At 43.0% G+C, this 26,735-nt stretch overlaps 2 protein-coding genes across 2 annotated transcripts; one reads left to right on the plus strand and one right to left on the minus strand.

Moving 5' to 3' along the window:
* Positions 1-415: 415 nt before the first annotated feature.
* Positions 416-8,147, minus strand: klhl36 (kelch-like family member 36). The gene is made up of 9 exons (XM_083973322.1): positions 7,956-8,147; positions 7,405-7,568; positions 6,510-6,704; positions 5,591-5,713; positions 4,363-4,584; positions 3,943-4,248; positions 3,035-3,262; positions 2,774-2,931; positions 416-1,489 (listed from the first exon to the last, which is right to left on the minus strand). Exons 2-9 carry the CDS (start codon positions 7,465-7,467, stop codon positions 916-918), a joined length of 1,869 nt encoding a protein of 622 aa, XP_083829448.1. The 5' UTR covers positions 7,468-7,568; positions 7,956-8,147; the 3' UTR covers positions 416-915.
* Positions 8,148-10,404: 2,257 nt separating this feature from the next.
* cotl1 (coactosin-like F-actin binding protein 1) lies at positions 10,405-21,559 on the plus strand. The gene is made up of 4 exons (XM_083974226.1): positions 10,405-10,831; positions 11,747-11,829; positions 19,139-19,296; positions 21,421-21,559. The coding sequence occupies exons 1-4, from the start codon at positions 10,755-10,757 to the stop codon at positions 21,529-21,531; spliced, it is 429 nt and encodes a 142-aa protein (XP_083830352.1). The 5' UTR covers positions 10,405-10,754; the 3' UTR covers positions 21,532-21,559.
* Positions 21,560-26,735: the final 5,176 nt, after the last annotated feature.

The raw sequence follows: 26,735 nt of genomic DNA on the forward strand, positions 1-26,735 counted from the left end.
TGCAGATACACCACATGGAGTGTAACTGTAACTAATCAGGAGCTCTGCTATGTTTTGTCACATACAAAGCTCAGTAAATGACTGTTTGTTAAGGCCAAACCCATTAGCTGCCATTTCTAGATGACATCTGACACATTTGTTTTTAAAGGAGTTAAAAGAGGAGATTTAAATCTTGATGGTAACAAACATGTTAATGATGCTTTAAGGTCAAAAGCGGCAAAAAGTCAGTGTCCTCATGACCTCATCATCTCCAATCCAAAACACAAGGGAAAAACATTGTTAGGGAGTATGCTGTTATATCACACTACAGTTGGTACACTACCTGATAACTGACTCCTGGTTTGAACAAAAAACATTTTTAATAACAAGGTAACAATGATTTATTGGAAAACATTTTACTCAAGTATCGAGACGTGTCAGAGAGAGTAGAGCCTTACATTTCAGAAATGATCACACTCAAGTGAACTCAGGTTTTTCTTTCTCAAAAATAAACAACTCTGAACAATCAATCAGCATCATACAAAGGGAGTCACCAGTGTTAATTCAGTGTTAACAGGTGGTCTGCTATACAGACGTAACCACAACTCTGCATTCTGCAGGTTCTCACTTGTTTTTAATTCACAATCCAGTCTGTGAGTTTCTACAAGCTCTTTTCTCCTGACGCTGTGTCTGTGGGAGACGTAACAGGCAACCTGTCTGTCTCTGCAGGACAGAGACTGTCCAACATGTGATGTAGTATTTGTTAACACAGTTATTTAAGAAGGAAAGTCAGTGGTTAGGATTATTGCTCCTCCTTTCCATTATTGTGGGAATGCAAAAATGACTCTGACCTTTGTTTAAGGGATGTTACAAAATATTTACCTCCTGTTGGCTGTAGCGCAGCCCAAAGTCAGGGAAACTCCCTCATGACTGTTGTTAGATGGGGTTTGAGTTTCCTTTCTCTCTTTGTCCCACCTTCTTCTTCTCCGGCGAGGTGGACGACCGTGAGTGTTTTACAGTGCACACGCACGCTGAGGCTCCTGCGATGCGTTTTGGCAAGTCAGGCCCTCTGGACCAGGAGCCTTTGTCGGGGTCGTACACCTGCGTGGCTCTGGAGAAGGCCATGTTCTCCCAGCTGTAGCCTCCCAGTACGTAGATCTTCCCCGCCCAGACTGAGAGCCCCGCCTCGCTGTTGGGCAGCAGCAGCGCCGACACCTGGGTCCACTGGTTGTTGCGCGGGTCGTAGGACTCCACCTGCATGATGTCGAAGCGCTCGGTGGTGTCCTCGTGGTCGTCGCTGCCTCCCACGGCGTAGATGAGGTGGTTGAGGGAGGCCATGCAGTGCCAGCCTCGGGCCAGAGACATGGGCTGACGCTCCTCCCACACCTCGCCGTCTCCAGATGGATCGTAACTGAGGACGTCTCGGCGATACGGGCCGATCTGATAGTCATGGCCGCCTGAGATGTAGACCACACCATGGTGGACTGTCCCGGCATGGCCGTATGTAAACCTGGAAGGGACAGAGTTCAAAATATCAGAAAAACTTAAAAGAGCTTAAAGGGATAGTGAAGACACGTCTTCATATCAGAGGACAAAATTAGAGGTGTCTGCTTTAAAGGGATAGTTCAACATTTTGGCAAATTGGCCCATTGCCATAATCCCTATAGTTTTAGCAGTAGGTTCGTTACCTTTAATTGTCGGTGCAAGCTATTTTTAGAACAGCGGAGCAGAGCCGTGAGCTGCTCAGAGCTACGCTACGGAGGCTAATGGGATTTCTTGGTTTCCCTCATCAAACTCATCAAATACACAATCCAACAACTCCAAAAGGCTCTGGTGGACAAGTTGTGACCTGCACATTCACCACGCTATGAGATAATAACACAACGTTACCAGACAGAGTTGTTTTAGAAGGAAATTCATGCAAAACCGCTGATGTGCGTTCCCATCGGGGGCAGTTTTTCATCAAGCAGTCTCTGTATTTACCTCTAAAACAACTCTGTCTGGTAACGTTCTGTTATTATCTCATAGTGTGGTGAATGAATGTGCAGGTCAATTTGTCCACGAGGGTTAGATGCTGTCATTCCGACATCCCACCACTCCGACATCTCACCATTTAGACATACCACCATTCCGACATGCAAACGTCCCACCATTCTGACAAGGCTTTCTATAAGGAAATGTGCGTTACTCAACAGGTGACTCCCTCCTTTAAGACATGCTGATAGAGGAATACACACATGGTTGTGCGTAATTACTCAGCAGAGCGCAGACAGGGACTAGTCTGCCTGTCTAGCCTCTACCTGCTCTTTTTACTAAACTTAACCAACTCCTTTCTTCATTGCCTAAGCCCAACCAGTGCAACATCTTTTGGGGAAACAAATACGCTATTAAAGGAATTGTCGGAAAGACAGGATGTTTAAAAAAAGAAAAAAATACCGTCATTCCAACCATAGGAGGCAAAAATTGTCGGAATGATGGGACGTTTGATAGAAAATTAAGTGTTGTTATTTAGACAATTAGAGCCCAGTGTTGGACTGGTGGGATGTCGGAATGGCCGTTGCCCCCCGTCCACGAGAGCTAGAGATAGAGATTTATCTATACGTATAAATCTACACACTACTCACAACATACAGTACAGGACATTGTTATACAGGAATCTATGTTGGTCTAGGAAGGCTCGTATCAATATGCTTCAGATTTTCTGAAAGGTTGCAGGTTTCTTTCTCACATTATTCAAGCTTAAATAATATTTAACAAAAACTGCCAAAACAGCAGCAGAGCACGAAGAAACTACCTGGGAAGTTCTGCCACGAAGGACCAGCAGTCCTCAGCGGGGTAATAAACCTCCACTGAGGACAAAGCTCCGGTGTCGTTCCTGCCCCCCACAGCGATCAGACACTCTCCCACTGTTCCCAGGTAGAAATCCACTCGCCGCTGGTTCATCGGAGCTCCCTGGAAAATCATCATACTGTTACTGTGGCATCTGCATGTTCTGTGTATGCTATAAACACCTTTTTTACTAAATCAAACTATGTGATGAGGAGAGTGGGGGTACCCTGGTCCACTGGTTGTGGCGGGGGTCGTATCTGTAGAGCAGGTTGCAGGCAGCGTCTCCACCGTTGTCTCTGGACGAGCTGCCACCTGCTGCAAAGATGAAGCCCCCCAGCACCGCCAGGCAGTGGTGGCTCCGCTGAGCCGGCAGCTCCGTCTCCACCTCCCAGCTCCCCGTCTCGCCATCCAGCCGGCAGACGTTGGCGCTCAGCTCCTCTCCAAATTCGGACACCTCAAGAAGTAAAGACAGGAGGGGAGAGGAATCTGATGAGTGTCTCCTGTAGCAGTCAACGTGAAAGGTGTCAAAGTTCAGCCACCACCGGAAAAAAACCCCCCAAAAAACAAACCTTTTTAAAAAAAATTTTTTACTAGAAATTCATCAAATCAAATCAAATCGATATTTATTTACAAAGCACTTCTCATAAAAATGTGCAGCACAAAGTTTTTTACATAGTTAAAAAGAAATAAGGAAACACTGGAGATATAAACTAAAAATAGCAAGTAAAATATTAAAATGAAATGCTAAATGATAGATGAAAACTTGGTTAAAGACTAAGAATGACATACAAACATCAGTAAAAGACCAAGTATAGCATTAAAGCATCAGCAAAAAAGCTTAGAATGGCATTACTACAGTCGGAAACTAGCCGTTGGCTAACACTGGCACTTTTACATTTTATTATGTCCATTAATGTGCATTGTCCTCCTTAAATAAAATAGAAAAATAAAAATTAGAACCTAAGTCAAAGAGGGCAAACATGCTTGGGCACGGTACGATTGCCTAGTGTGAGTGCGCCCTTACTAACAATAAAACATCCGTAATATAAGAAATATTAGTTAAAAGCCAAGTTATGATTCACGCGTATAAATCAAAAATGTAGACAGTGAAAGTGATCCATCACCCATCTGTACCTCTCCTCCAATCAGCAGCAGCTGCTCCTCTCCTCCCCTCAGCACGGTGCGTCCCGTCTGCAGCAGCGGCTGTGCACTGGCGCCGGCATGATACTGGAGAGCTTCCTCCACCAGGGCCTGACAGCCGGCGTCCAGCGGCAGCAGCGCCTGCACCGCCGGCACCGCCTGGCCCACCAGCTCCACCAGCGGCATCAGAGGGAAGCGGATGTGGGAGAGGAGCTGTGTGGCGTGGGCCGTTCGCTCAGGAGTCTGGCTGAGCCACTGCATGGTGGCCTGGAAAAGCGCATGTTCATTGTCGTGCTGAACCTGAGGAAGGGGAGGAGAGGAGAGGAGCTTCTTATGATGTCACCGCTCACCGCACGTCTCTCCCCAACCCGTGGATTTCATGTTGTGTCATGATCAGATTGTGTTTGTACTTACGTGGCCACTGGAGAGGTAGGAGGTGAGTTTGCGTGAAGGAATGTCCTGAAGGAAATCTGAGGTGAAGGAGAGAGCAGCGAAGCGTGTGAGGATGAAGTGGTCGATGAAGGCGTCGAGTCGCTCCAGGCTGTAGAGCAGAGCTAGTTCCTGCAGGTACAGGTAGTTGTCCTCGCTCACCTCCTGCTCCAGGTACTGGCAGCAGAAATCTACCACCTGCCACACCTGCACACACACACACACACACACACACAACACCTTTCAGCATTTGTCATTTGTTGAGATATTCCAGCATGAGACACATCTTCATATCAGAGGACAAAATTAGAGGTGTCTGCTTTGAAGGGATAGTTCAATATTTTGGCAAATTGGCCCATTGCCATAATCCCTATAGTTTTAGGAGTAGGTTCATTACCTTTAATTGTTGGTGCAAGCTATTTTTAGAACGGCGGAGCAGAGCCGTGAGCTGCTCAGAGCTACGCTATGGAGGCTCATGGGATTTCTGGGAAACGCTCTGGTGGACAAGTTGTGACCTGCACATTCACCACGCTATGAAATAATAACAGAACGTTACCAGACAGAGTTGTTTTAGAGGCAAATTCATGCAAAACCGCTGATGTGCGTTCCCATCGGGGCAGTGTTTTTGGCGAGCAGTCTGCATTTTTCCTAATGTAATAATAAAACATTTTATTACCATCATAATGAGTGATGCTTTTTAATCTATAAAAAAGAAACAACACTGATACTTGATGTATGCTACACTGTAACAACTACACAATGTGTAGTTGAGTGTCTGTGTCACACATCTAGACAATATTTACAATAACAGATTCAAACAACACGTCGATGTGGCACAATACAACGAGACAGATGACAGATGAACAAATGTTGTGTCACATTTTTCAGTCGACATAGACAGTGCACAAATCCGGTGGTAAATGATGACATCCCTCAGTAGTTTCACACAATAGTTTCATTGAATGCTTGTTATTCACTACAGGCTGAATTATAAAGGATGCATCTACTGTATGTGCAGAAACAAACGCTGAATAAAAAAAATTCAAACACTGAGTCTGGGACTAATACCAACCAGCTGTGCCTGTTCTTGGATAAAGCACATGTTGGTTGTACTGGTGAGTTACTTGTCCATCTGTCTGCACCTTAAACAACAACAGGTATGTGTTGTCTACATTTAACATTGTGTGTAGAACAGCAGGTCCCTGTGTCTCACCTGTAGGAGGTGGGCAGCTTCCAACACATAGTCAATGTTTCCTCCATCCAATGGCAGCTCTCCACTGTACAGGAAGTCAACCACAGCCTTCAGACCGATGTAGGACACCCCGACCAGCTCCACCTGTCCACATAAAGAAGACAATCACATGTGAGCTGTGCTCTTAAAGGGATAGTATCTTTTTTTTAAAGTGGGGTTGTATGATCTACAAATAGCCCCTAAGTACTTTAGTTGCAGTAGAAGACTCTCTGCACTCCTCCCGTTAGCAACGCCAGCCCATAGCCCTGCCCAGAGATTTACAACATACAGTGTTGTGAACAGACCCAAAGAAGCCTGTTTTCGCGGCCTAAAAAAAAATACACAGTTCAATTGTTCACTATAATATAATTTTTTCCAGCCCCTCAAAGTGCAGGAAAAACACAGTTTTTATTTGGACCTAACCAACTGCTGATCGGCAGGCGCTAACCCTGGGCGGAGGGATACGTGAGTTGGTTAGGTCCAAATAAAAACTGTGTTTTTCCTGCACTTTGAGGGGCTGGAAGAAATTATATTATAGCGAACAATGGAACTGTGTATGTATTTTTTTTCAAAAAAAACCTCTTTTAGGCCATGAAAATAGGCTGTTTCTTTGGGTCTGTTCACAACACTGTATGTTGTAAATCTCTGGGCAGGACTATGGGCTGGCGTTGCTAACGGGAGGAGTGCAGAGAGTCTTCTACTGCAATTAAAGTACTTAGGGGCTATTTGTAGATCATACAACCCCACTTTTAAAAAAATGCTACTATCCCTTTAATCTGGATTGAATGAATTATTTCAATAAGAACCACAATTACTAAAGAAATAAATAGTGACACTGAATGGATAAGACTAAGAGCTCCAACTGATCAAAGGAGTCAGATCCCTGTTGTGTCGTGTGTACCTCCTGCTGCCGCTCCTCCCTCATGCCCAAGGTGAACATAGCGTGGAAGTACGAGCTGCAGACGGCCAGCAGGGCTCGGTGAGCCGGGAGCCGCTGCTCGTCGGCTACCAGCACCACATCACAGAACTGGCTGTGCTGCCGCTGCTCATTGAGGCCCTGCAACACCACCACAGCTTGGTCCGTCCATCGAAACACCTGCCAACACCAGCACAACACACACACACTGATGACAGACCCACACAGTTCAAAATCCTACTTTTGCCCCCCTTCTAACAGATTCAATAAAACTTTACTGAACCTTACTGCAGACTCACAGTGTACAAGCTTTACAAGCAGTAGTGAGAGATACATATATGCATATTTGTCCCAGCAGGTAAGAGCTTATTCACGACTCAAGATTAAATGGCAAAAAAAAAGTTAAACAAACATGTTAGACCTCATAATAAACTGACAATCACAGTGTTTGTTTACGCGAAACCTGTCTGGATATTGGTGTGGACCAGAGTGTGTGTTTTACTGTAGATAGTGATGTCTAATTTATTAAGATATCAGCCTTCGCGTTCTCTACTGAGGCGTGTGTTGAGATCAGCTGCAGTGATCATGGAGGACAGAGTTCATCTGGACAGAAACAAACTATTCTGTGGATTTGCGGTGACAGCAGGAAAAACAGTTAGACTAGGTGTATATGAGGATTACTGATGTGATAATATATCCCTGAAGTTCTTCTTATAAGTGCCCATGAGACTGATGTCGATCGCCATCTTCACCTCTCTGTTGTACATGAACCATGTCCTTCTTGTTAGCTTTTACATAAGTGTGTGTGTGTGTGTGTGTGTGTGTATGAAGCAGAGAGAGAGAGACAGAGAGAGTTTGTCACACACGCTGCCACACTGACCTTGGACGATTCACTGATCCGCTGAGGCCGACACACCCGGCTCGGTTTGCCATTGTCCATCATGTCCCGTCAGGCAGGCATCATCTTTAGTACACGGACGCACACTCCCTCATCGAGGACAGGACCAGGCCTGATGTACGGTGGCCCACAGAGCTCAACTGCAACTTAAGAAAACAAATGCAAGGACAAACATGTCAGAAAACAACTTCATCACACTCACAACACAACACAACACAATTTCTGGGGAAATAGACCTGGCTAAAGACTAAATGAACAGTAAATAACAGCAACACTATCTGAATCATGTAATTCATGTTAATAATCCAAACAAACTGACCTTGTTTTAAACAACAAGCATTCAACTTCAGCGTGCCCTACAGTCTGTCTGAAACACCTCCATTGTGTTGAGTTTTAGCACTTATGTCTTTGCACGTTTTTCTTAAATTACAGTGAGCTGAGCTCTCTGGGCTTCCGTACTTTTGTTATATAGGATGTAGGTTCTCAGTTACAGGTTAGTTACAGAATACACAACACAACACAACACTCCTCACTGGCTGTCCACTGGTGGGTCAGGTCACTTCTGGTATCTCGGTGATGGAGTCATCGGTGACATGTCTTGTTACCGCGGTGTATCACGGGAAGGACAAGACAAGCTGCCGTCCTGTCTCCGAGGACTTTCCACGCCGACCCTGTCCTCAGCCTCCCGAGCAGCTTTCTGTCCTCACGGACTCATGTTGCTGTGTGAGGACCAGGTGAGGACAGTTTCCTGGCACAGACAGAGCTGCAAAGTGTCGGTTAGCATCAGTAGACGGAATAAACAAATGAGCTTCCGGTTTTGATTTTCAAAATAAATTCCTTTGTCATAAGACTCGAGGATATGGCTCATCCATGTTCTAAAGACAAAACATTTACAGTATTATATGAAAGAAGCTGTATGCAGTAAAATATAAAAAATCACCAAACGTAATAGGAATACCTTCGTGCAGTTTATTTAATCTCTAACGATTCTGGGGGAAATATGTTGCAATTTGATCAGGTACAAAGATTATTTGAAAAATGTCTGTGGTAAAATTACAGCGTGTTTCAGGCAGATATAGAAAAAAAAAGACAGAAACTGTAACGGTTCACATCGTTTTTACTTGCAAATTTGGCACCCTTTGTTTTTTTTAAACGTCTTAATTTGAAGCTAAAACCTTTCAACCGGATGTTTGCGGAGCTGGACCAATCAGAGCCAGCTGAGTGAGAGCACGTTCAGGACAAATAGAGTAGCCTATCTTTGATAAAACTTCCCCATGCCAATAGGTGAGTTATAAAGGAAGTAATTAATAAGAGACCACTACGGATGCATGAATGCATGAATCTAAATTAATTATTATTAATCTATTATTCTTTCAATTTCTTTGGTCATTTGAATGTTTTTGGGAACATACACAGACAAAACGTTCACTGTTGAAATCTCATATAACTACCATAACAAAGACGGTTTATAATTTTCTCATAACTACCATACATAGTGGGCACCCACAGGGGAGTAACGGATGGGCTTGTTGTGTGCTAGGCGGTTTGTGGACCAGCAGGTGGCGGGATGATGCAGTATGAGACAACAGGCCGGGGAAGTGGTGGTGGTCTTCTCCCTAATCCTGATCCGTGTCCATGCAGATGGAGCCGGTGCACTCAGGTCTATGAAAACCTGTTGACCTCTGACCCCTCGGCCTAATCTACTCACAACCTTCATGTAGCCCACAGGCCCACACATGCAACCCGCCTGTGGTGACTTTGTGTAGGCCTACATAATTTATATTGTACTGAAGTGTATAGTTGCACATCTAGTTTTGTTGTGCCTATTGTTAATAATCTTGCAGAAGCACATTTTTATTCTAAATAGCATAACATTGTATAATTGTGTGCTGTGTATCTGGGTGCTTGTATTAAAAATACACAATTGGCCCTCAAGTGAAAGGAATCGTTGAAACTGTTAAACATAATAAAGTGATAATAAGGTGATAATACCTCTGCACTGAGCATGAGCCTGTCAAGTTCCACAATTTACTTAAAGAAAAGCCGGAAGTAGTTGTTTTCCCCTACTATCAAAGTTGTGTCACTGAAAAAGTAATCAATATTTTGTTGAATGTAAAAGAAAAGTAGGCTACAGTACATACATTCAGAACACCGGTTATCATGGATCAGATCTGTGGTGTGTTGTGATATTTACTCCAAAATCTACAATTTCGCTGCTGTCTTTGGTAACAGTTATTTCTCTTGTTTAAGAGTTGCTATTCCTGTCCTTTCCCCGTTTTCCTGTTTATTGTGTTTGTTCCTAAAGCAGCTATAATATTCCTGTAAAATAAATGATCGGTCCGTGAAACCATAATAATATTAATTCAAACAAAATGCAAAGGGTTTATTTGTTGCTATTTGAGTGAAATGATGTAAATGCATGCAGGCATATATTCATTTAAAAGTTGTGCATGGCATAGTTTTAAACTATGCTTTCCTTTCCCCAACAAACTCAAACAAATACATAGAAATTTAAATATATTGTTACAACATTAAAGATAACCTAATAGACTGTGAAATTATGAAATTAAGTAGCAAACAGTTTTGAAGGAAATTGAAAGTGCTCTTTTAATTAAAAAACAAACAAAAACAAAAAACAAAACAAATAGGATAATACCTTCATGTCTGTTTGATCAAAAATATTGTGGGTTAGGCCTATATTTTGCACAGCAATAGGCTACAATCTCACAGACAAAAAAAGAGAGAATAAAATGAAAGATAAAGTGTGGAAATAAGATAAAGAAATAAGGAAATAACTGTTTTAACTAAAACGACTACTTACATGTCTGTCTCATCAAAAAGTGTGTGCGATGTCACAGTAGTAGGCTATGCAACCAGTCTCTCTTTACTTTATTTTGAAAGTTGCTACCGGAAAGCTTACCTGTAGGTTGCGGCTGCCTTGACCGCCGCCCTCGGACTGCTGCTGCTGCTGCTGCTGATCGCTCTCAGAGGAGGAGGTGAATCCAGCGTCTGGGGGACTTCTCGGTCTGTCAGCTGGCAACCTGATTGACTAACATCACCAACGCCCATAAAGTGGCAATATACAGGAAATGAACGGAGCTGCTAGAAGAAGAGTCATCTCTCTCTGTTAAGTCCGACCGGCTCAGTTGTTTCCAGTGCGGTGGTCGTGATTTTGGAATGAGGATCGCTGTGCCACACTGTCAGTGATAGTTGTCTCATGTGTAGCATCAACTGCACAACTTAGCTGCTTTATTACTGTGTAGTTAGTTCCCTCTGCTTTTGGACTGAGACCGCGTACACTTCTCCTGTTTTAACTGCAATCCACCCCGAAAATGGCAACCCAGATCGATAAAGAGGCTTGCAGAGAGGCTTACAACCAAGTCAGAGACGACAACACGGATACCAACTGGTGAGTGTGCGGACATGGTTACGTGTCCATACCGCGTTAAAGAATAAGGCTGTTTTATATGGTCATGTAAAATTTGCTGAGTTGCACCTGTCATTCACATGCCAGAAGACCTCATCTGAATACTCAGTGGTCATTGTTGCTTTCGGCCTCCATACAACACATGAAGCATCTGGTTTTATGGTCTTATCAGTTAGACTTGCCTCTACATACCCGCCCTGCTGCGCTGTCGTGTCGGTGGAGAAGGGTGCGGAAATTAGAAGGGGACTTTTTTAATGAAAGTTAAGATTTTTTGTAGATACGCTATTTCCCCCCGAAGTGTATATATGCCGATTTATACTTTCACTCCTCTAGACGCAGAAAATGTATGAAGTGTATTTTATACCCGATGTATTTGTGCACATAGACGCGGTAACCTTAAATTGCTGGATATTTGAATGCAGTTCAACGAAATCCTGAATGCGCGCTACAATGGCACACCAGGGGTTCGCCCGCAATTGAGACCTCAGTAGATTGTTCACAATGATAACATATTGTACACCAAGCTTTATCCCCAGTGCATGTGCTTATAATACCAATGGCTAAAACATGTATGAAGCTTTCAATGATCTGTCGCTGTGCTCTGGCTGATCTGTATTCTGGCTCTTCAGCGGCCACACACTGCACAGTTATCAGGCCCAGCGGGGCAGAAGTAATTTCCTTTGTCCCGTATTCAGAGAGGATAACGTTATAGTAGTGACACTTGCACATGGCTGACGCACAGCTGCCACATTGCATGGGCGTCTTAGGCATTTTTCGCATTGCTTCGGCTTGCAAAATGGGTTTAATGTGCATAATGCCGCCCTTGTGAATCAACAGATCATGAGACTGCATAATATATGGGGTAATAGCTAATGGTCGTGTATCTGCATCCCTCAGGGCTGTGTTTAAATATGAGGGCTCCAGGATCGTGGCTGCAGGACAAGGGACTGACTATGAGGACTTCAAGAGGATGTGCACAGGTAAAGAGCGCATTTTATTGGCACAAGCTGCCAGAGAGAGAGTGTGTATGCCTGTGTGTGTGTGTGTGTGTGTGTGTGTGTGTGTGTGTGTGTGTGTGTGTGTGTGTGTGTGTGTGTGTGTGTGTGTGTGTGTGTGTGTGTGTGTTTGTGTGTGTTTGCTCAGTCTCTGGACAGGTTAAACTGCCTATATGCCACACAGCTTGACTTGGCAGGACACTAATCTTTTAAGACTCTGTGCTCTTTCACCCATTGGCCTTGAGTTGTGTGACTACTGTCAAAGCACTTAACACTCTATGCATTGCATTGCATATTTTTTTCTAACATATCTTGTGTGTGTGACGAGGGGGTGGTTTCTACAAGGTGAAACATTAAAGGTCAACCTTCTGTATATCTGTGCAGTTTTTGCTCCTAAATTAAAACTGCAAGATGCTCAAGTGCACTTTAAACTGGTTGAGCTGGTTGACATTCATCCAAGTTTATCTTATACCTGTCACTACCTGTGATGCCTGATACATGTTTCTCTCTAATTTGATCGTGTGTATTCAGCACAGTGACAAGTTGCATGAGGCTCATTTTTGTCCCTCACAAAAAACAGCAGAACAGCAAACTTCTTCATCTAATGGGCACTGGCTAGACTTATGGAGAAAAAACAGCCTCACACTCTGATGTAAGGTCCTTTTTTCTGTGTCCTCTAGGGAAAAGCATCTGCTCAGATGTTGGGTGTGGCTGTCTCTGATGCTTGCTCTTGCTGTCTTTAAAGCCTGCGGCCTCAGGGCTGCACTCCTCTCTGTTTCACCAATATAGCTTGCATTCCTATGTTGAAACAACTCATGTATCTCTGTGCTTTACTACAGCCTGGCTGGTGAATTTGTCATTGGTTGTAGTTCAGGGATGACACACACATTATCAGACATCTCTCTGTCTGTGGACTCGTTTCCCTTATTTAGTGGTGAAGTTGTAACTACAGAGAAAAAAAAAATCATCTGAGTGTAGGAGGAGCTGGTGCAGACTCATCGTCTACTGAGCTTAGAGAGGGAGGGCCGGCTTTGAATGGTGATATTTAACTTACAGTATACAGCTGCAGGAAGTTAAAATAGACCAGTTCTGCTGTACACAGCCTGGGTCAATGATTTGCCATCAATGATTTTAAAGCCATTTTTAACTGGCACAATCAATAAATTACCATGAATCATAAATGACTCATTTTAGGCCTCCAAACTATCAGCTAAAAGAAATGTGAATGTGTTTCTCAGGTCTCCACTCTTCAAATAGAAACATACCAAACAGAACTGTGGTGTTTTTAGTCGTTAGTAGCTCTAGAGGGGGCCGTGTCGGTCAGTCTGTCCACCTCTTCTGTCCAGACTTAAATAACTCTACAGATACAGGATGGACTGTTGTGTTGATGTTCCCCTCTTACTCTTACTCTCATGTAACCAGCAGGTCAAAGTTTCATTTGTCATGTGAAACATCTACTGGATGAACTGGAACAAAATTTGGTTCTGGATCTCTAGAGAATGACCCCCTGGAGACTTGAATAGTCAGTACACAGTCAAGTACAAGTCAGACTTGTACTTGTACCATTAAATGTCACAACCTTCTTTATGGATTGTCACTAATTCAGATATTCATGGTTCCCACACAGTGTCCTATCATCTTTACTTCCTTCCTGATCATGAGGTTGATGTTTCAAATGAAAAATCTCTAACTATTTGATGGCCTCCTATAAAATCTGGTATAAACATTCATTGTTCCTGTAGGATGATTTATAATCAGGTTGATGATCCCTGTCGGCTCTACTACTATGATTTATCACCAAATACCGACATTGTCCTCAGCTGCACTTACCATGGTAAACACTATATCTGTTAAACATCAGCATATTAGCATTATCATTGTGAGCATGAAAATAAAGCCGAGGGTAGAAACTGTCCATCCTTTGGGCATCACGAACAGCCTCACAAAATTTTGAAGGCAATCATTTTACAGCATATTTATTGTTTATAAGTAGTGGTAACAGTAGAGGAAAGATCAGAGGATCATCCAAACTGTAGGGTTCCTCCTCTGGGGAACCACAAATATGAATATTATAGTATATTCCAAGGAAACATTACATTTCAATATGCTATGATGGATCAGTGTTGGTTGTGGTTGAAGTTCTGCCGAGAGTAGCGCCCGGTTTAAAAGATCTCAGTGGTAACAAAACTAGTACGATTCATTCTTTGCCCACCAAGTTAAATGGCCTAGCGACTGGCTGGTGTAACCATGCCCAAGGCCCTGATGTTTGCAGTGATATAAACAAGACCAAATTTGGACTCAATTAACATGTTGAAAACAGCACTCCTCATCAAAAGCTCCTGACACCGTCCACAGGAGACTGCTTTAGCCTCTAGACTGTAGCGCAGGGAGACGCAGTGTGGGCTGAGGGAGCTCTGACAGGAAGCTCCGGTGTCACCTGCCAACCTTTGGTGAGCTAAAACAAAGACAATTTATGCAGACCAACGTCTTTGCCACAAAGTCCTTTCTGCTGTCTCATCACTGTGGTAGTTTCAGTGCCGTTTTCTCTGCTGCAGGGGAGAGGCTGCCTGCAGAGGACACCGTTGGGATGTGTGTGTGCATGTGCATGTGTGTTGCTGCCCAAGGAAAGGTGTTGAAATAAATGATATCCTTTGTGTCGCCACTGATAAGACTCTTTACAGTGGCTGCTCACGTTAATGCGTAGCTGGTCTGATCTGAGAACAGTGCCTGAGTCTCTGCCAGGAAATTCTTTATCAGCAGCTACAGCAGGTACATAGAAATACTACAAGTAACACAGGTAACAAAATCAGCAGACCTTTCAACACTGACGTAACTTATATAAACTTGTTACCACTTTCAGGAAAACCCCAGGATGTATCATCCTAAAATGAAGTACCTTAAGTTCTCCTAAAGTATAAAGGTTGATGCTTACAGCGCCATACAGTATAAAGGTAGAAGTCCATGTGTTATTTAATTATAGGTTATATATTATTACTGTGAAACCATGGCCTCAGTCTACAGAGAAAGGCACACAGCCTGTATTCACAAACTAAGCCTTGAAACAAGCCGTCAGGACCTCTGTAACTTTGTGATGTCACAACAAAGCAGCCACCACTGTTAGCCAAGCCCCCAGAATGGCCGACCTGGACCCAATGAGAAGACTGACAGGATTTAGTTCCTTTGAGTGTTTGCATCCAGAGAGACAGAGAGAGCAGATGTAAAACTACATTAAGATGTTTTTGGTTCTTAAAACCACAAAAACCACAAATCTTCTCATGGACCAACACTTAACAGAAAACATAACAAAAGTGTAGAACATGGGATCTTTAACATCGTCAAGTGATTAAATGTACCAACAAGTGTAACATTTCTGTGGAAAAAATCAGTATCACAGTATCACACCCAAAGCAGGAAGTTTATTTGAGTTCATTTGAATTAAGGCTGCTAGTAAATCAAATGAATCATCAATAACTTGTTTTAGAACGTTCCTGTTGTTCTTCAGAGAGAATAATGTTGATGGTTGTCACTATACAAACTGTAGCATGTGGTTTGAAAGATGGAAGATGTTTAACAGGCAGTATCTCATGAAACATGCAGTCGCGTTGCCTTCTAGGAAATGTAGTAAGTGTTTTGAAGTGAGACAAGAACTTGACTCTCTGTCCCTTGAGGGTCAACCAATTGAGCAGAGCAGCAAACTGAATCGCTGACGTGTCATGTCTGTGGCCTTTTGTGACAGAAACAGTCTGGGTTATGAATTGCGGGTGTGGATGGGGAATATGTGGTTGTTTTCCAGGAAGTAAAAGTCATAAGTAAGACAGTGCTGAGATGCATGATGTGGAAGTTTAGCACCCACTGGTTATGACAAATATCATGACCCTGGCTGCTTCACTTTTGACCATTCTTTCTGTCTTTCTTTAGCATTAAGGAAGAGCAGCTGGTGCAGTCAATAAAGCATTAGATGGTGGTAAAGAGACTTACTCAAACTGTTTTTGATACACCACCTATAATATCTAAAACTAATTCTCACAGTTGACAACCAGGAACCAATGATCAAAACTTATTTACTGTCTTAAAGGGATACACCAACATTTTTTTTGGTGTCTTGCCTCACGGAGTCCATGACAAGCAGATAGACACCATCCTTTCGACTGTGTGTGCAGTAACAAGGGAGATACGGGCAGAGCTGGCACACCGCTAATTAGCTTAGGTCAAACACTGGAAGTGTATAGGTAGTGTTAGCCTGCCTCCACCTAAAGTCATCAGAGAAACTCTTCAGCAACTCTAAACGGAAACCGGCGGGCCGATCTTCGTCTCAGAGCTGACAAAACTCTCCGGTAAGGCCTCTTGAGCGGTCAAATGCCGGTAACGGGACGAGATCGGTCAAAACGGAGGGTTCAAGCAAAGACGGTTTATTTTGGTTCAAGCTAGCTACATCGAGGGTAGGTTAGCTTCTTATTTCAAAGTAAAAGCACAAATTCTATCGTCATGGTTTTCTGTATGTAAAGAGCAACGGGTGTTTTATTTTGTGAAAGTAACCGGAAGTGCGTTGGTCACAACGGCTAGCTTGAGTAGCGCCGAATTCGTCCGAACAAAATTGTAAACAGCTGGTATTTAGACAAATTAACGACACACTGCTGATCTAAACGGCTACTTTCTCGCCATGTTTGAAATGTTGATAAAGTGATATATTTACAGAGTTTAGAGCTAAAATGAAATCAGCTTCTGACTGATGATTTTGGCTCGGGTAGGAGGCAGGCTAACACTACCTATACACTTCCAGCGTTTGAGCTAAGCTAACTAGCCATCTCTACCCGTATCTCCCTTGTTACTGCACGCACAGTCGAAAGGATGGTGTCTATCTGCTGGTCATGGACTCAGGAGTGAGGCAAGACACGAAAAAAATATGTTGGCGTATCCCTTTAAATTACATAACTAAATGTCTTATAATTTCTGCAACCTTTTTGAATATAGTGAGTGACATGATTTAGTTTTATACTCTACATGCGTTTGCCACCATTAAAAAACAGCTGAGCATAATATTGGTGCACACAGCGTCATAATGTTTTCCAGACTCACTGCAGTGGTAATCTCAGTCAGTGGTGATGAGCTGCTCTTCACTGCAGCTCCACTTTCAGTTTTAGGGGCGGTGTTATGTAAAAGCGTTGCCCGGTTGCTGTGCTGTGTGTGTCTGTGTGTGTGTGCTGTCTTCTCAGGTACTGCACAGTACTGATGGAGTAGGCTACACCGGATTCCAGTCACTCATTAGGTCTCACATATAAGGGGGATGCAGAGGTGCAGTGGTGCCAGAGGGCCGGCAGACAGCTCTAGTGTGTGTGTGTGTGTGTGTGTGTGTGTGTGTGTGTGGACTAACCCCCTTCGCTTTAAAACTTGACAGTGACTTTTGCTGGATGTGTCAGTAGTGCTGCCCTCTGAGCTGTAAGTGCAGGAACACTGTCTTTGTTCATGTATTGACAGAGTCACATTAGCCAAAACATTGAAAAGAGGTCATTCAGTTGGGTACGGTGGCCCTGGGAGCTCAAAGCACTGCAGCTTAGGAAAACACATGCAAATAGACAAAACATGACCAAACTCAGAAACATCTTCATGAGTTTTACAACAGAAAAAAACCTTGAAGTTGTTCTCTGAATTTGCTTGGGTTTGTCCATTTGCATTTGTTTTCTTAAGCTGCAGTGTTTTGAGCTCTCAGGGCCACCGTAGCTGGGGATGTTTTTGCCCTGTAGCTCAGACCTGAACATCTGGAAGACAATGAGTCATCTGTCAGTGTTGTTGCTGCACAATGATACCGTGAGCTTCCTCAGCTACATCCTCCCTACTCCTTCTTTCAATCCAAATCAAGACTTTAAATCAAGTTGACTTTTCCTCACACTGTCCCTACAAATAAAACCAAATGCAGTTTCTCAAACAGTGTCCAGAAGAAAAGGACAATAACCAAACCTTGCTTTTCCTCTGAAGTTACATTGCTTCTAAGCGCTGATATATATGCATTCCAGTGACGCCTATTAAAAGCGAATGAAATGATACCTCCTCCGCACAGTCTCTGCTTAGTGGGAATGGATCATTTTTTCATTTTCAAATGTAATTACTTGCTGATAGGACAGAGAGAAGCATGTTTCCGGCCTGCCAAAATGATGGCTGTTAACAGTGATGTGAAGTCAAGCACAGGCTCTTAATAGAGCACTGATTACACTCATTAGCCATTAGTAGAGAGAAACTCTGCACCACTGCTTGCTATTCATAAATGATAGTGAAGGATTTGTCAGTGTGTTGTCAGTTAATTCTTTCATGGAAAATGAAAGGAATGGAAAAACATCTCTGTTATTTCTTTCTGAACGTGATGTTTATTCAGTTTACTGATGTTTTTTTTGTTTTTTTTCTTTTGAATACAGACAGAAACCTGGCTTGAGATGAACATACTACAGCTCATAGATGTCAGCCTGTTGCGTAAATGGAGTTTATGTGCCACCCTGTCCAGTATGACGCACATATCATAGCTACTTTATGATCATGTTAGTTAGTTAGTATTTATAACACTTTCAGACTTTCTCCTCTCATACCAATGTGTGTCCTCCTATATAGTGATGCTGTTGGCCTGTGTCCTTTCATCACACGATACAGTAATGTTCTTTGATGACACTGTTTTGTTTAGATCGATTTTAGAGATCTTAAGAGAGATGTTTGAATCAGAGAAGACAGAGCAGCAGAAACATTTTTCCTTGTCAGTCTAGTTGTATGAATTCGGACTGTGTTCACAGAGAGTCAGGTCTGTAGTGGACCACCGTGGCAGTGAGAGGTGTGGCCACTCAGAGCTTAGGGACACAACTAGCAACTCACAAAAGCAACCTTTAGTCTATTGACCCAAATACTTCCTTGTCTTTCACACGCACAGGCCCACACACTCCACAAAGCTTCACTCTGCTGATGCAGTGCAAAAGCAGAACCAATGTGACCTATCTTGAACCCCAATACATACATTTAAGCTGTGCACTCTCTATTGAGCTGTAGGTTGACTGATGTAACGGAACGAAGCTGCTACTCTGGTGATCTATTCTACCTCATTGATCACAGACGTTTCATCTAAGTTATATAACATTTCTTTGCAGTGTTTCACCATCAGGGGAAAAACAGCGTATCAGAGTGTATCATTACATCACATGACAGGAGGCCAGTCAGTACCTGCCTGTTGTAACAACGGCCTGAGAAAATCATTTACTGCTGTGTGTGTGTGTGTGTGTGTGTATGTGTGTCTTACAGTCTTCTCCATCTCTCTCCTCAGATGATGCTCGTCTGTTCGGCTTCGTCCGGATCACGACCGGAGACGCCATGAGCAAACGAGCCAAGTTCACCCTCATCACCTGGATCGGTGAGAACATCAGCGGGCTGCAGCGTGCCAAGATCAGCACCGACAAGACGCTGGTCAAAGAGATCGTGCAGGTCAGATACACCATGGTTTTGTGTGTGTGTGTGTGTGTGTGTGTGTGTGTGTGTGTGTGTGTGTGTGTGTGTGTGTGTGTGTGTGTGTGTGTGTGTGTGTGTGTGTGTGTGTGTGTGTGTGTGTGTGTGTGTGTGTGTGTGTGTGTGTGTGTGTGTGTGTGTGTGTGTGTGTGTGTGTGCGTGCGTAGGAAGATGTAATTAAAGGACTGGTTGTCATTAGGAGGACAGGATAAAGTGAAGCTTTAATGGTCCCTCAGGGGAAACTGGGTGGTGACAAACACAACGTGGCAACAGGGAGGTTGATACAGTGGCAACAATCATTTAATGCATCAAAGGATCGAGATACACAACATTTGATATGTAACATATCAAAGCAAGAGTGAGCAAAGTACTGTAAATGTAATCAGTGCCAAATGTTCCTCATATTCTCATAAGCTGTACTAATCAATATTATCTATTATCTATCATTATCAAGAATGGAAACAAATCTGTATTAAATGTGAAACAGTGATATTGAAATTTCTGCTTCCCAGACAGGAGCCAAAGTCAAAGTAAATATTAGACTTAAAGGTCCCATATGTTACACTTCCATCCATAAGATGAACTTGATCTGTAAAAAGATCTAGTTGTGATTTTTTTAGGAACCAAAAACCATCTCAATGTAGCTTTACATCTCATCTCTCAGTTCTCTCTCTGGAGCTCTAGTAATAGCAGGTCACTGTCAGCCAATCAGAGGAGAGGACGCTCTAAGTCTCTTGTGTGCTTGTTCTACTTCCACCAAATGGTTAAAATCACTTCATTTGGTTTTAAAGGTCACCTGTGACACAGTTATACACAGTTATATTCACATGTTCACCAAAACACACGTGCAACACTTTTGTACCCAGGAAACCATATGAACATGTTTCAAGTATTTACATGAGATAAATTAAAACAGGGACCTGTTCATTCAAGATCTGCACTGGTGAGTTACTATCAGTCAAACACTCAACATGGCAACTTTAATATTCTGTCCTGACAAGTTGCAATAGTTCCTGAACGAGCCATGTGAGTAGTCATTCTGTCACCAAACTATTGAAACACGTGGAAACATGCACAGTAGTTCCTCCGTGCCACTTTCTGGAGTGACGGGGCCTTGAGCAGAGCTAGGTGTTCTACATCAACATGGTTTGAGGTCCCAGCTGACATGAGCCTGCTGTGTCATGTGTCCAAAGCTGTTAGGTACTAAAAGACCAGATACTGATTTCACTTTAACCAGATGTTGTGAGTCCGGACTTAAAACACTATAGTTTATCATATAATCTGAAAAACGTTTTGATTATTCTCAGAGCAATTGAGTAAAACTTGAGTATTGATTTGAGATGTCAAACATTACCCTGTGCTGTCTTTTTGTTCCCATCATGCCACACATTAAAGGGATAGTAGCATTTTTTTTTAAAGTGGGGTTGTATGATCTACAAATAGCCCCTAAGTACTTTAATTGCAGTAGCAGACTCTCTGCACTCCTCCCGTTAGCAACGCCAGCCCATAGCCCTGCCCAGAGATTTACAACATACATTGTTGTGAACAGACCCAAAGAAACGGCCTATTTTCGTGGCCTAAAAGAGGTTTTACCTGAAAAAAAATACACAGTTCCATTGTTCGCTATAATATAATTTTTTCCAGGCCCTCAAAGTGCAGGAAAAACGCAGTTTTTATTTGGACCTAACCAACTGCTGATCGGCGGGCGCTAACCCTGGGCAGAAGGATACGTGAGTTGGTTAGGTCCAAATAAAAACTGTGTTTTTCCTGCACTTTGAAGGGCTGGAAAAAATTATATTATAGTGAACAATGGAACTGTGTATTTTTTTTCAGGTAAAACCTCTTTTAGGCTGCGCAAATACGCCGTTTCTTTGGGTCTGTTCACAACACTGTATGTTGTAAATCTCTGGGCAGGGCTATGGGCTGGCGTTGTTAACAGGAGGAGTGCAGAGAGTCTTCTACTGCAATTAAAGTACTTTGGGGCTATTTGTAGATCATACAACCCCACTTAAAAAAAAATGCTACTATCCCTTTAAGCATTTTCTAAAGTTTTGATTGTTCTGGTCGTACTCTTCCTCACGTAAGTGTGTTTTGTTTTTGCAGAACTTTGCGAAGGAGTTCATGATCAGTGACCTGAGGGAACTGGAGGAGGACTATATCCGCACGGAGCTGAAGAAGGCGGGCGGAGCCAACTACGACGCTCAGGCCGAGTAGAGAAGTGCCACGGTCCACTGGAAGGGTCGGGGTCAGGGGGGTTGGGTTGTGGTGGGGTGGGGTGGGGGGGGGTGGGGTCAGGTTAGGTGGGGTGGGGTGGGGTTTGGAATAACTGGGAACAGGGGAGTGTTGGAGGCAGGGCTGCTACCTCTTGGGGAGAGGGTGAGGCAGGATGGAGAGGGCAACTGAGGAAAGGTAAATGCACCCACTAACCACACGCTTTTACTTTTAAAATGAGGTCATGCCAAAAGACCTCATGGTGACCGACTCTTTCATTTGCAACAACACGCACAAAGCAGAGGTGCACCAGGGGCAGTTTGTTGAACCAGTGTACAGTAAGTGTTTCAAATATTAACCATGTTACCTAATAATAGCTTCTTATACATCAATAGATGGCTAGTTACACCGCTTGTTTATGCTCTCTCAGTAAAAGCCTTTCTCAGATAACAGATCAGAGTCAGAGTCAGTTGAGTGCTGGCTCAGATCCTGACAGTAGAAAATAATGCTCATGGTGCACCTCTCAAGTGGAAACATTTGCATTTGAGCACTAAAGAAAGATCATTTTAAAGGTTATGCATGAGCTGCACTGTGCACATCCCTGATTTCACAAGTGTAACTGGAAGATTAAGAACTGTCCCTGACTGACACTGGAATATCTTTCTTTAACATACCTTTACCGGGATGTAAAAGGAATAGTCAGATATTGTTGGAAACACACCCTTTTGCTTTTTGTCCTATGTAACATGAGACAGTTGGTGGATCCAACAGCTGGTTAGTTCAGCTGAGCACAAACACTGGGAGGAGGAAAACAGCCTGGCTCTTCCTACAAGTAGGAAAATCCACCTACCAGCAGCTCTACAGCTCACTAATTAACATTTTATATCATGTTTGTTTAATCCATACATAAACCAAAGTGTAAAAATGACATACCGTAGTAGCAGTTGCTAGGCAACAAGCAGAGACTCTAGGAAGTCGTTGCTCATGGCCTAGAAATAGTCCCATGTGTTACCCGTCATTAGACTGTGACTTGTCAGTTTAACACTGTGGTTTTTGTGCTGATGTAACACATGAGGTGAAATGTATTAATTCATGATCATGTTGTTTTATTATATTTATTTACTTGTGATCAGAGCCAGACCAGCTGTTTCACCATTTTTCTGTCTTGATGCTGACCTACTGTAAGATAACCGGCTGCTGGCATCATGTAACCTCATGGTGAAGAGTGAGATCTCATCTCCTTTTCATACGCTAGAAAAGAAATATGCACATTTCAGCCTGTCCCTTTAAGGGGCTGGCTCTGGAAAACAAACAACCCGGACAGTGAACACAACACGGCTGCTTCCACATTCGGCATTTGCACTTCTCAACTCTATTTTACGAGGATGTGCACGGTCAACACTCCAGCACACATGAAAGCAAACACACAAGCGCTCGTACAGGTCACAACTCTCCGCCTTCTCTCCTCTCCTGCTCTCTGCCCTCTCCCCAGTCAGCTCATGGTTGGTTATCTACTGTGCTGTGCATCATCATCTCACGCTCATCCTCGTCTCAACCGTGCTGCAGTTGAGCATCATGAAGTAACATCAAGGCTGCAGCACTGTTTGATAGGATTTTTTTGTATAATGGGGATGTGAAAGACTGAAGGGTTTCACTTCAAATCGCTGTACTGTGACCATGGATCGGGTTGTAGACTGTTAATAACATAACTTAGTTGGAAATTGACGTCACTGATGAAGACAGATGTATGGTTTTGAAATGAAACCCTCCACTTGCAGGCATGTGACTGACACCAGAACATGCTCTTAGTCATGACACACTGTACCGCCAGGAGGAAAAGATCTCCATTTCCTCCCAGGATCCTCGCTGACGGTTGGCAGCTTGCTTTGAGTCACAGTGCTAAGTTCTCATTTATCCACCTCTGCATTTCCAGCCAGACAGCTGTGTTTGCGTTACAGCCTCAAACATTACATCCATTACGTCAGCCCCTGAGACTGACTCCATTTCGTCTTCTTTTCTTTCAAACCTGTTCTTTGTGCTGTGAAGCACGAGTGTGAACATTGTTGTTACATGTACTGTTCACTTTCTCCTTCCAGTTTTTCTTGGACATAATCAACGTTATCAATCACCAGAGCTGGGGCAGGCTTTGTAGAAGAGTAAAACTGAGACTCTAGTCTTTACACAGTGTTGTTTTCTGGCCTGTAGATACATACTGTAGGTCCATAGAAATCCAGAGAACTGATATATGGATCACTTAGCCGCACTTTGGTCAACTATTGAATGTTCCCCAAAAATCTCAGGATTTTGAGGGTGGAGATCTTTTCCTCTGATGTCTCATCTCACAATTTACCACTTAAAGGTATCCATGCATACTGTAACCTACTGTGTTTGACTGCCTTAGTCTCCCATGGAGAGAGGGGCATCATGGGAGTCTGTGGACACTACACTGTGATTGGCTATCCTCCTTACATGTGGCTGGGACTTGGATCAGTATGTGGATCTGGGCCTGGGCTTGTCATCCCTACCCAGCCCAGGAGGAACCATGTCTCGGTTGTAGCATCTCTTTTTGTTTAGTTTAAACCCTCCCTCCCCCCTGCAAAAAACAGGATTTTTTTCTTGTATTTTTTTTTTCTTTTTGAGATGAATTTTATTTTCTCTGAAAAGTTTTACCTTTTGATTTTATTTTTAAGAGCATTGTTATCTTGGACATTGGTGGAAGAGATTTTCAAAAAAAAATAATGCAAAAAAGAAAGAAAAGTGAATGGGCACAATATCAGTCATTTCAAAAATAAAAATTGATGTTTTTTCCAAAACTGGCTTTGTGAAGTGTCTTTTGTGTGTCTCTGGAGATTATGTTTCATTGTTTTTCAGTTGTCTTAGACATTCAGGCTGTACAGTACGTTTTGACTTCTAAATGTGTGTAGCCTTTGCTTTGAATTTCATTGCTTATTAATAAACTCCTTAAAGTTCTTTATTTCATAGTAGTAATAATACAGAAAATAATGCAAATTTAGGACAGACTTGATGTTTACTATTAAATTACATGAGTTAAGCAAGTCACCAGTCATCCAGCAAAATTGACAGTTCACATTGGTGCTCAGCTACAGCGTTCCAAAGTCACAGTCTCTCCTTCCTAAGTTACAGTGGTGGATGCAGGCTGGAAGTGCTTTTACACACATTATGGTGTCTGACCTTTGACCTATACAATATAAAATGTCATGTCATTTTATCAAATAGAAAAACTTTTCATTCTTCATCAACACAGAGAGCAAGCTGTGTGATTTTGACCTTAATTCCAAGGAACAAGGTCGGCACTCTGTTGCAGGCAGATGGCCACACTGACTCAAAGCCATATTTTATGTGACACATTATAAACACATTATAAACATTTCACAATAATCCACATTTCTAGCCAATTTGTATGTACCCGTCTTGTGCACCTTGGCTTGTTCAATAAGCTACTACAATTTAAACCTTGCATGCTTTTCTCTGATGTCGATAAACAATTAGATCAGATCCATCCTTCAACTTGTGTCATTTGAGTTGGACTTTAAAACAAATTACAGCAACTTTACTGAATAGTCAATAGTCAGTCTACTCTTCTGTCTGATAACTCGCCTCAGGTGATGTAACTTGAGTCACACTTGTTGGTGCTGAAAGTGTCAAGTCAGAAACAGGACTGTGGCCGGTTCCTCAGGAGGTTAGTGGCTGCATTAGCAATACACTTACTGACTGAACGGTCTGTGATCTGATTGCATTGTGGGTAATGTAGGCAACATGCTTTGACAAGGGAGACAAATGTGTGATTTTATGAACTGCCCAAAGATGGAGGACTCTTTGAAGGCTGAGTGTTGTGCTATCAAAAGATCTAGTAAAGAGTTCTTCACTGTGTCGTGCCGTTAAGTTGCCGTTATTCAAAATGTTTGTTTTTTTATATATATGTCTGTAGGATGAGGTAATGGGAGCATTTTGGCACTCAAAGTCAACGTCCACACAGCAACCATCTCTGGGAGCTTCAGGACTCCCAAGGGTTTCCATGGTCACCGCTGTAGCCACCATGCTAAGCCAGTCAGCGGTTGGTGAGGAAAACAAAGAGGCCTGATCCTGCAGCGTCTCAATTAGCTCCTCACTGTCCGAGTATCCGCCCTCCCAGATCCCAACTGTCATTTTGTTAGCCCACAATAAATGAATACATCACTTAGTAGTTGTCAACCATTTCCATGGCGATATTATTATAAGTTACTTATTAATAATCAGGAACTGCACTGCTGTTTTCAGCTGTGTTTCTGTGATCCTTTCTACCGATCTACAATCACATTGTCCAATAAATGATCAGACTAGTTGTTTTCTGCCACTGCCATGCACTTTAACGGTTACTCTCCATATTACTTTTCACCAGGTTAGGTAAATATATCACTGATAAGTGTGTTACAATTCCTAATGACTTAATCCACTGTAAGTAAGCCTCTTGCACTCTGCATTCACATCATGGTCAGGTGATAAGTCAGCGTGTCCGGGGATGGTCGGTGACTTTCAGCACAGATCTACTGTTTGTGCTTTATTGTGGCTTTCATTGGCAGGGTTTGTATCAGGTCAGTGTGATGGCTCCCAGCTGCTCAAACCCACACAACATCAGCATGTGTGTGGTGCATGTGTTATTCTGTTGCAGCAGTCAGACGGATGGATTAATGGTTTCGTCTGGATGACTCAGCCACTGATCAAACATGACTGCTGCAGAGTGCTCGTGTGAGTGTGTGTGTGTGTGTGTGTGTGTGTGTGTGTGTGTGTGTGTGTGTGTGTGTGTGTGTGTGTGTGTGTGTGTGTGTGTGTGTATGAGTGTGAGCGTGTCTGACAGGCTGGCTGCAGTGATCTAAAGGGACTAATACTAAGGTGGGTGTATAATGACAGAGCTCTGCTGTAGCTCACTGTGGCTTTAAATAAGCTGCGAAGAAGTTGAGGATGTAGTTTAAGCTCATGCTACAGTGCATTTGTGTGTGAGTGTGACTGTGGGAGTTAAGGCTAGCTGCAACAGGTGTGCCATATGGGGGTATATGTGTGTTCACATAGATTACATTGGCAATGAGAGAGCTCATTGCATCTATATTCTGTTATTCTTTTTGTTCCGCTCGCCTTCAAAAGAATGAGGAACCACTGATATCAACATCCACTTCATAACATGAACGCAAAATCTTTTTTTTTTAGCTTGT

The sequence above is a fragment of the Trachurus trachurus genome, assembly GCF_905171665.1.
Source record: "Trachurus trachurus genome assembly, chromosome: 6".
Classification (NCBI taxonomy): Eukaryota; Metazoa; Chordata; class Actinopteri; order Carangiformes; family Carangidae; genus Trachurus; species Trachurus trachurus.